The sequence below is a fragment of the Sciurus carolinensis genome, chromosome 16 (genome assembly GCF_902686445.1).
Source record: "Sciurus carolinensis chromosome 16, mSciCar1.2, whole genome shotgun sequence".
NCBI classification, from domain to species: domain Eukaryota; kingdom Metazoa; phylum Chordata; class Mammalia; order Rodentia; family Sciuridae; genus Sciurus; species Sciurus carolinensis.
In genome coordinates this window covers 66,284,339-66,295,105 of record NC_062228.1, presented here as the reverse complement: position 1 = coordinate 66,295,105, position 10,767 = coordinate 66,284,339, and the positions used below count along the sequence as shown (strand labels likewise).

The 10,767-nt window shown below is 40.6% G+C and overlaps 1 protein-coding gene across 1 annotated transcript; it reads left to right on the top strand.

Moving 5' to 3' along the window:
- The first annotated feature begins 659 nt into the window (after positions 1-659).
- On the top strand, positions 660-10,419 carry LOC124966733 (oxidative stress-induced growth inhibitor 2-like). Its single transcript, XM_047528352.1, is given in 3 exon segments — positions 660-1,197; positions 1,376-1,585; positions 8,870-10,419. Coding segments are annotated over 3 exon segments (1,653 nt in total). The 5' UTR covers positions 660-670; the 3' UTR covers positions 9,786-10,419.
- The last annotated feature ends 348 nt before the right edge of the window (positions 10,420-10,767 follow it).

The following is a 10,767-nucleotide window of genomic DNA, read 5'->3' as shown; positions in this document are numbered from 1 at the left end:
CTATGTGATTCTTGACTTTAAGTCTATTGATATGGTGAATTACATTTATTGATTTCTAGATGTTAAACTAACCTTGCATCCCTGGGATAAAACCCACTTGATCGTGGTGCACTATCTTTTTAATACATTTTTGTGTGTAATTTGCTAAGATTTTGTTGAGAATTTTTGCATCAATGTTCGTTGAGGATATTGGTCTGAACTTTTCTTTCCTGGATTTATCTTTGTCTGGTTTAGGTATCAGGGTGATATTGGCTGTATAAAATGAGTTTGGAAGGGTTCCCTCCTCTTCTATTTCATGAAATACTTTGAGAAGTATTGGAATGAGCTCTTCTTTAAAGGTTTTGTAGAATTCGGCTGAGAACCCATCTGGTCCTGGACTTTTCTTTGTTGGTAGGCTTTTGATGACTTCTTCTATTTCATTGCTTGAAGTTGATCTATTTAAATTTAGGGCCCCGGCAGGTCCTGCAGGCGAGGAGCGGAAGCCGCCACCGGAGGCGGACTCAGGGCGACTGAGCCCGGGCAGCCCCGGCAACGGCGAGGCGCCGGGCAGGGGCTTCCTGCGGACCCCGCGACCCCGAGCAAGCGGGCGCCCCGACTGGGCAGCCCCGCTGGGGGTGGCGGCGGCAGCGGCCCTGTCAGCCACGCTGGGGTGCCCCTCGCGCAGCGCTCCATGCCTGTGTGGTGCTGCTGCTGCTCCCTGGCCGGTCATTTCAGAAATTACAGTGACACTGAAACTGAAGGAGAGATTTTTAATTCCTTAGTGCAATATTTTGGTGATAATCTGGGGCAAAAAGTTAAAGCGATGCCATTGGTTGAAGAAACTTCTTTACTTGAAGATTCGTCAGTGACTTTGCCTGTGGTAATAATAGGAAATGGACCCTCAGGAATATGCCTTTCTTATATGTTATAAGGCTACAGACCATATTTATCATCAGAAGCAATACATCCAAATACAATTTTACATAGTAAATTAGAAGAAGCAAGACATCTTTCCATTGTTAATCAGGACTTAGAATACTTGTCTGAGGGCCTTGAGGGCCGATCATCCAATCCAGTTACAGTACTTTTTGACACACTTCTTCATCCAGATGCTGACTTTGGGTATGATTATCCATCCATTTTGCATTGGAAATTAGAGCAGCATCACTATATCCCTCACTTAGTTCTTGGTAAAGGTCCACCTGGTGGGGCGTGGCATGAAAAGATGCTGCTATATCCAAACCAACCTAGACTTCAGAATTATAATTGGTGAAGAGTAAAAAGTAGTTTTCTAATTTTAAAAAGGCTATAATTGGGATCTGGATTCAAAGTAGAATACTCGTCTGGCATGTGGAGGCCCTAGGTTTGATCCCTAGTACTACCAAAAATAAAATTCTAATATGGAAGATTCCATGTTGACAATCAGCTTTGGAAATTGGATGGAGTTTCCTGGACTTAAATTTAAAGATTGGATATCTAACAAAAGAAGGAACCTAAAGGGGGATCGAGTTATGCCAGAAGAAATAGCTCGCTACTATAAACATTATGTAAAAGTCATGGGTCTTCAGAAGAATTTCAGAGAGAATACTTATATAACCTCTGTATCAAGACTCTACAGAGGGGCCAAGATGGCGGACTAGAGGGCGGCTGCATTTCACGCTGCTCCAGGATGCAAGATTCAAAAGAGGAGATAGTGAGAGACTTGGGACCAACTCAAAGCTGCCGGGTGAGTCTCTCCTGTTGGGGAGGCGTCCCGGATGGGGCGGTAGCCCCGGAACGCAGGGAATTTGTGAAGTGGAGTTGCTCGGTGAGACGCCCCTCCCCCCGCTGGAGCAGTAAACACGGACAACTGGGATCATCGTAGAGGAGGCGGCTCAGCATAGCGCTTGGACTCGAGCAGCCGCTGGGGCTCCGGGTGGCTGCCTGGGGAGGAGCTGTGTGGTGAGTTGTTTGGACCCAGAGTGACCGCTTCTGAACACCGGGGGGTTGCCCGGAGGAGGAGGAGAGGCCCGGCGGGTCGCTTGGGTCTAGGAGTGACTGCATCAGAGCCATGGGCGGTTGCCAGAAGAGGAACTGCATGGTAAACTGTTTGAACCCAGAGCGAGCGCTCCTGAGTGCCGGGAGGTTGCCCGGAGGAGGAGGAGGAGCGCGGTGTGTTGCTTGACCTGGGAGTGACTGCATCAGAGCTGCGGGCGGTTGCCAAAGGAGGAGCTGCGTGACGAGCTGTTTGAACTCGGAGCAGCTGCTCCAGAACACTGGTGGCCTGCCTGGAGGAGGAGAGCGGTGGGACGCTTAGCCTGGGAGTGACTGCATCAGAACCACAGGCGGTTGCCAGAGGAGGAGGCGAGTGGTGAGCTGATTGGACTAAAAGCAACCGCTCCTGAACACCGGTGGCCTGCCTGGAGGAGGAGCGTGGTGAGTCACCTGGTCTCGGAGCCACCGTTCCTGAACACCTGGGGGGCTACCCCAAGGAGGAGGAGGAGGAACAGGGTGGGTCACTTGGACTTGGAGTGACTGCCTAGGGCTACAGGTGGTTGGCGGGAGGAGGAGACCCGAAGTGAGTTGTTTGGATTCCTAGTGACTGCATCGGAAACCGGGCGGCTGTCCGGAGGAGGAGGTGTGTGGCGGGTCTCTGTGTCTCGGAGCTATTGTACGGGGCTCCAGGTGGTGGCTCAGGGGAGGGGCTGCATAGCCAGGCGATTGGTGCAGAGCAGGGTCCCAGGAGCTAGGTGGCTTCTTGCTGGAAGAGCTGCACAGAGACACGCCTAGGGGCGGAGCGAAGTTTCCAGGGTGGCGGGCAGATTCTCTGGGAGAGGCAGCCTAAGGAGACTCGCCTGCGAAGGGTGAGGCTCCCAGGCCCAGGACGTAGGTCCGGGCCCCTGGGATCATTGCAGAAGAAGACAGCCCAGCCCAGGTGGTAGTTGTAGATTGAGGGGAACCTCTAGGAGGGCAACTGACTAGCGAGACGTCCCCACCGAGTGAGTCTTCCTGGCCGGGGGAGGTTTTCCCACAGGGACGGTAAAGCCAGAGACATAGGCACAAACAGGCCTTGCCTCAGCCCGCAGTCTGGTTCCCCATTGGATGACCATTGGTCAACAAGTGGAGGCACCTCTGCCCACTAGCAGGGAATATACGCCACCTGAGGGTCACCACACCTAGAGAGGCAGCTTCTTCGTGGAGCTCTGCATTATCAACCTCCTCCAAGACTTCAGGCTACTGAAGGATAAGAGGGGATATACTAGCAATCTTCAGGGACATTATAAGTTGATAGAGGAAATCTGCAATATCTTAATGACCCACTGATCCCTGAACAATATGAGAAAACAAGGGAAGAAAATGCCCCAAACAAATCTAGATGTTACATCAATAAAATCCAACGACAGCATGGCAGAAGAAATGACAGAAAGGGAGTTCAGAATGTACATAATTAAAATGATTAGGGAAGCAAACGATGAGATGAAAGAGCAAATGCAGGCATTGAACGATCGCACCAATCGACAGTTAACAGAGCAAATTCAGGAAGCAAAAGATCATTTCAATAAAGAGTTAGAGATATTGAAAAAAAAACCAAACAGAAATCCTTGAAATGAAGGAAACAATAAACCAAATTAAGAACTCCATAGAAAGCATAACCAATAGGATAGAACAGCTGGAAGACAGAACTTCAGATATTGAAGACAAAATATTTAACCTCGAAAACAAAGTTGAACAAACAGAGAAGATGGTGAGAAATCATGAACAGAATCTCCAAGAACTATGGGATATCATGAAAAGGCCAAATTTGAGAATTATTGGGATTGAGGAAGGCTTAGAGAAACAAACCAAAGGAATGAACAATCTATTTGAAGAAATAATATCAGAAAATTTCCCAAATCTGAAGAATGAAATGGAAAATCAAGTCCAAGAGGCTTATAGGACTCCAAATACACAAAATTACAACAGACCCACACCAAGGCACATTATAATGAAAATACCTAACATACAAAATAAAGACAGAATTTTAAAGACTGTGAGAGAAAAGAACCAAATTACATTCAAGGGGAAGCCAATACGGATATCAGCAGATTTTTCAATCCAGACCCTAAAAGCTAGAAGGGCCTGGAACAACATTTTTCAAGTTCTGAAAGAAAATGGATGCCAACCAAGAATCTTATACCCAGCAAAACTTACCTTCAAATTTGACGATGAAATAAGATCATTCCACGATAAACAAAAGCTAAAAGAATTTACAAAAAGAAAGCCAGCATTACAGAACATTCTCAGCAAAATATTTCATGAGAAAGAGATAAAAAACAAAGAAGCAAATCAGCAAAGGGAAGAATTATCCTAAAGGAACTGTCAAATAAAGGAGGAACCAAGATGTGTCAAAAATTTTAAATATGAACCAAATGACTGGGAATACAAATCATATCTCAATAATAACCCTGAATGTTAATGGCCTGAATTCATCAATCAAAAGACATAAACTGGCAGATTGGATTAAAAAGAAAGATCCAACAATATGTTGCCTGCAAGAGACTCACCTCATAGAAAGAGATACCCATAGACTAAAGGTGAAAGGATGGGGAAAAACATACCATGCACATGGACTCAGCAAAAAACCTGGAGTATCCATCCTCATTTCAGATAATGTGGACTTCAAGCCAATGTTAGTTAGAAGGGATAAAGAAGGACATTTCATACTGCTTAAGGGAAGCATAAATCAGCAAGATATAACAATCATAAACATCTATGCCCCAAACAGTGGCTCATCCATGTATGTTAAACAAATCCTTCTCAATTTTAGAAACCAAATAGACCATAACACAATAATACTAGGTGATTTTAACATGCCTCTTTCACCACTGGACAGATCTTCCAAACAAAAATTGAACAAAGAAACCATAGATCTCAATAACACAATCAATAATTTAGACTTAACAGACATTTATAGAATATACCATCCAACCAAGAGCGAATACACTTTCTTCTCAGCAGCACATGGATCCTTCTCTAAAATAGACCATATATTATGCCACAAAGCTAATGTTAGCAAATACAAGAAGATACAGACACTACCTTGTATTCTATCAGATCATAATGGATTGAAGTTACAAATTAATGAAAGAGTAAAAACCAGAAACTACTCCAACACCTGGAGATTAAACAATATGCTACTATATGATGAATGGATAACAGAAGATATTAGGAAGGAAATTAAAAAATTCTTAGAGGTAAACGAGAACAAAGAAACAACATATCAAAATCTCTGGGACACTATGAAAGCGGTACTTAGAGGAAGATTTCTTTCATGGAGCGCATTTAATAAAAGAAGTAAAACTCAAAAAATAAATGACCTAACACTACAGCTCAAAGCCCTAGAAAAAGAAGAACAGACCAACACCAAAAGTAGTAGAAGACAGGAAATAGTTAAACTGAGAGCTGAAATCAACGAAATTGAAACGAAAGAAACAATACAAAAAATTGACAAAATAAATAGTTGGTTCTTTGAAAAAATAAACAAAATTGATAAACCTTTAGCCACACTAACAAAGAGAAGACGAGAGAAAACCCAAATCACTAAAATTCGGAATGAACAAGGAAATATCACAACAGACACGACCGAAATACAAAACATAATTAGAAGCTATTTTGAAAATCTATACTCCAACAAAATAGAAAATTTCGAAGACATCAACAGGTTTCTAGAGACATATGAATTGCCTAAACTGAACGAGGAGGACATACACAATTTAAATAGACCAATTTCAAGTAATGAAATAGAAGAAGTCATCAAAAGCCTACCAACAAAGAAAAGTCCAGGACCAGATGGTTTCTCAGCCGAGTTCTACAAAACTTTTAAAGAAGAACTCATTCCAATACTTCTCAAAGTATTCCAGAAAATAGAAGAGGAGGGAACTCTCCCAAACTCATTCTATGAAGCCAATATTACCCTGATTCCTAAACCAGACAGAGACACATCGAGGAAAGAAAATTTCAGACCAATATCCTTAATGAACATCGACGCAAAAATTCTAAACAAAATTTTAGCAAATCGCATACAAAAACATATTAAAAAGATAGTGCAGCATGATCAAGTGGGTTTTATCCCAGGGATGCAAGGTTGGTTCAACATCAGAAAATCAATAAATGTCATTCACCATATCAATAGACTTAAAGTCAAGAATCACATGATTATTTCGATAGATGCAGAAAAAGCATTTGATAAAATACAGCACCCCTTCATGCTCAAAACACTAGAAAAAATAGGGATAGTGGGAACATTCCTTAACATTGTAAAGGCCATCTATGCTAAACCCATTGCTAATATCATTCTAAATGGTGAAAAACTGAAAGCATTCCCTCTAAAAACTGGAACAAGGCAGGGATGCCCTCTTTCACCACTTCTATTCAATATCGTCCTTGAAACTCTAGCCAGAGCAATTAGACAGACCAAAGAAATTAAAGGGATACGAATAGGAAAAGAAGAACTCAAACTATCCCTATTTGCTGATGATATGATGGTATACTTAGAGGAACCAGGAAATTCCACCAGAAAACTTTTAGATCTCATAAGTGAATTCAGTAAAGTAGCAGGATATAAGATCAATGCACATAAATCGAAGGCATTTTTATATATAAGTGATGAATCTTCAGAAAGAGAAATTAGGAAAACTACCCCATTCACAATAGCTTCGAAAAAAATAAAGTATTTGGGAATCAATCTCACAAAAGAGGTGAAAGACCTCTACAATGAGAACTACAGAACACTAAAGAAAGAAATTCAAGAAAACCTTAGAAGATGGAAAGATCTCCCATGTTCTTGGATAGGAAGAATTAATATTGTCAAAATGGCCATACTACCAAAAGTGCTATACAGATTCAATGCAATTCCAATTAAAATCCCAATGATGTACCTTACAGAAATAGAGCAAGAAATTATGAAATTCACCTGGAAGAATAAAAAACCCAGAATAGCTAAAGCAATCCTTGGCAGAAAGAGTGAAGCAGGGGGTATCGCAATACCAGATCTTCAACTCTACTACAAAGCAATAGTAACAAAAATGGCATGGTATTGGTACCAAAATAGAAAGGTGGATCAATGGTACAGAATAGAGGACACGGACACAAACCCAAATAAATACAATTTTCTCATACTAGACAAAGGTTCCAACAATATGCAATGGAGAAAAGATAGCCTCTTCAACAAATGGTGCTGGGAGAATTGGAAATCCATATGCAACAGAATGAAACTAAACCCATATCTCTCACCATGCATGAAACTAAACTCAAAATGGATTAAGGATCTCGGAATCAGACCAGAGACCTTGCATCTTATAGAAGAAAAAGTAGGTCCAGAGCTTCAACATGTCGGCTTAGGACCAGACTTCCTCAACAGGACTCCTATAGCACAAGAAATAAAAGCAAGAATTAATAACTGGGATAGATTCAAACTAAAAAGCTTTCTCTCAGCAAAGGAAACTATCAGCAATGCAAAGAAAGAGCCTACAGAGTGGGAGAAAATCTTTGCCAATCATACTTCAGATAGAGCGCTAATCTCCAGAATCTATAAAGAACTCAAAAAACTCTACACCAAGAATGTAAATAATCCAATCGACAAATGGGCTAAGGAAATGAATAGACACTTCACAGAAGAAGATATACAAGCAATCAACCAACATATGGAAAAATGTTCAAATCTCTAGTAATAAAAGAAATGCAAATCAAAACCACCCTAAGATTCCATCTCACCCCAATTAGAATGGCGATTATCAAGAATACAAGCAACAACAGGTGTTGGCGAGGATGTGGGGAGAAAGGTACACTCTTACATTGCTGGTGGGGCTGCAAATTAGTGCAGCCACTCTGGAAAGCAGTGTGGAGATTCCTTAGAAAACTTGGAATGGAACCACCATTTGACCCAGCTATCCCACTCCTTGGCCTATACCCAAAGGACTTAAAATCAGCATATTACAGAGATACAGCCACATCAATGTTCATAGCTGCTCAGTTCACAATAGCCAGATTGTGGAACCAACCTAGATGTCCTTCAATTGATGAATGGATAAAGAAAATGTGGTATATATATACAATGGAATATTACTCAGCCATAAAGAACGATAAAATTATGGCATTTGCAGGCAAATGGATGAAACTGGAGAATATCATGCTAAGTGAGATAAGCCAATCTCAAAAAACCAAAGGAAGAATGATATCGCTAATAAGTGGATGATGACACATAATGGGGGGTGGGAAGGGTTAGTGTTGGGGTTGGAGTTGGGTTTAGGGAGGGGGGCAGGAATGGAGGAAGGAAGGACTGTATAGATGGAGGGGAAGGGTGGGAGGGGAGGGGGGGAAGGGAAAAAATGGCAGAATGAATCAAACAACATTACCCTATGTAGATTTATGATTACACAAATGGTATGCCTTTACGCCATGTACAGAGAAAGAACATGTATCCCATTTGTTTACAATTTTATAATAAAAAAAAAAAAAGAGGGGGGCGGGTACCTACTCTAGAGGCAAATCTGACCTGAACTGACATGAGGTTAATTTTTGTCTTTGTTTTACATAATGTAAATATTCATGAGATTTGGGGGGAGGGTAACAGGGATTGAACTCAGGGGTACTCAACCACTGAGCCACATTCCCACCCTATTTTGTATTTTATTTTGAGACGGGGTCTCAATAAATTGCTAAGGGACTCACTAAGTCACTAAGGCTAGATTTGAACTTTTGATCTTCCTGCCTCAACCTTCCAAGTTACTGGAATTACCAGTGTGCACCACCACACCTGGCTCTTTAACTTATTTTTAATTTACTCTGCTGCATACATTTATGTAAGCTACCTTGAATCCTTTCTTCTGGGATGAAGTTGGGTATGAATAAATATACAACAAAGAAAAAAAAAAAGACTCTACAGAGATCAGGATGATAATGATAGTCAAGACTCAGATATTTCAACAAAGCATTTACAGATAGAAAAGTCAAAATTTATCAAGAGAAACTGGGAAATCAGAGGTTATCAGCAAACAGCAGATGGTTCTCATGTTCCCTTTTGCCTCTTTGCTGAGAATGTAGCTCTAGCAACTGGAACATTGGATTCTCCTGCTCATCTCGAAATTGAAGGGGAAGATTTTCCTTTTGTGTTTCATTCAGTGTCTGAATTTGGAGCTGCTATAAGCAAAGGAAAGTTATGTGGCAAAGTGGATCCAGTGTTAATTGTAGGTTCTGGGCTTACTGCAGCTGATGCAGTACTATATGCTTACAACAATAATATCCCTGTGATCCATGTGTTTCACAGATGAGTAACTGATCCAAGCTTAATTTTCAAGCAGCTTCCCAAAAAGCTTTATCCTGAATATCATAAAGTCTATCATATGATGTGTACTCAGATATATTCTGCTGACTCAAATCTTTTGTCTGATTATACCAGTTTTCCTGAGCACCATGTGCTTTCCTTTAAGTCGGACATGAAATGCATTCTTCAAAGCATCTCTGGATTGAAGAAAATATTTAAGCTGTCTGCAGCCATGGTATTGATAGGTTCTCATCCTAATCTTTCTTTTCTAAAGGAACAAGGGTGTTACCTAGGCCATAACTCAAGCCAGCCAATCACATGTAAGGGTAATCCTGTGGAAATAGATGCATATACCTATGAATGTGTTAAAGAAACCAACCTTTTTGCATTGGGCCCTTTGGTCGGAGACAATTTTGTTCAATTTCTAAAGGGAGGAGCATTGGGTGTTACACGCTGTTTAGCTACAAGACAGAAGAAAAAGCAGCATTTGATTATTGAAAGAGGAGGAGAAGATGGGGTAGCTTAAAACAAGTTTACAAATAATTTAAATGGACACTTTACCATTAAAGATTTTTTAATAGTGGTTTTGCAGTGTACGGCTTGAATTTTCTGGACTTGAATTAACTGGAGGAGAGCCTCAAGCTATAGTAACTTCATTTTTTAAAACTACCACAACTTGGCTTACTGATTTATATTGTAATGTATCAGAGATGTCCCTGTCAGAGAAATAGAAACACTGCCAACTTGGTTTACTTCAAGCTTTCACTTAACTAAAACATTCTTTTCTTCTAAGACTTATTTTTTGTGATCATTTTTGGTTATTTATTTGATTGCAAAATATTACAGCCTGGAGACTATAAAACCGTACACTTGTTAGGCCAGATATTGTCCTAGTGAGGATACATTTGGGTCACTTTGCTGCTCCTGGGGTGGTCCAAGGCTCAGCAGCATCAGCTTTATCTGTTGCTTGTTAGAAGTGTTCTGTCAGGCCCCACAACCTGCTTGCTTAATGGGAAATCCAGACAGGTATGCTCATTAAAGGTTGAGGCACACTGACCTGAATGAAAATGGGGATATACGATATGTGTGCTAGGGTAGGGTACGGGGGGAGAGGAATTTTCAACTCAGGTTTTATTTATTTTGAAATTATCAGTTTTATAAATAATTTATTACCAAATATGATTGTCTTTTAAAAATATTTTTATTGAATCCTTGATAGGTACTTAATTTTCTTAACTTCTAATAATTTAAACATTCCAATAATGTTGGTAGACACCTTGACATCCAAGAGCCCATTATGACTATTTTTCAGGTTTATTCTCTACTTAATCATCATAACATCTAATTAATCTGATTTATAATTCAATAAATTGTGGATGGAACTACTTAAAAAAATAAATTTAGTATGTCCTCCTCACTCAGTTTAGGTAATTCATATGTCTCTAGAAACCTGTTGATGTCTTTGAGATTTTCTATTTTTTTGGAGTATATATTTTTAAAATAGCTTC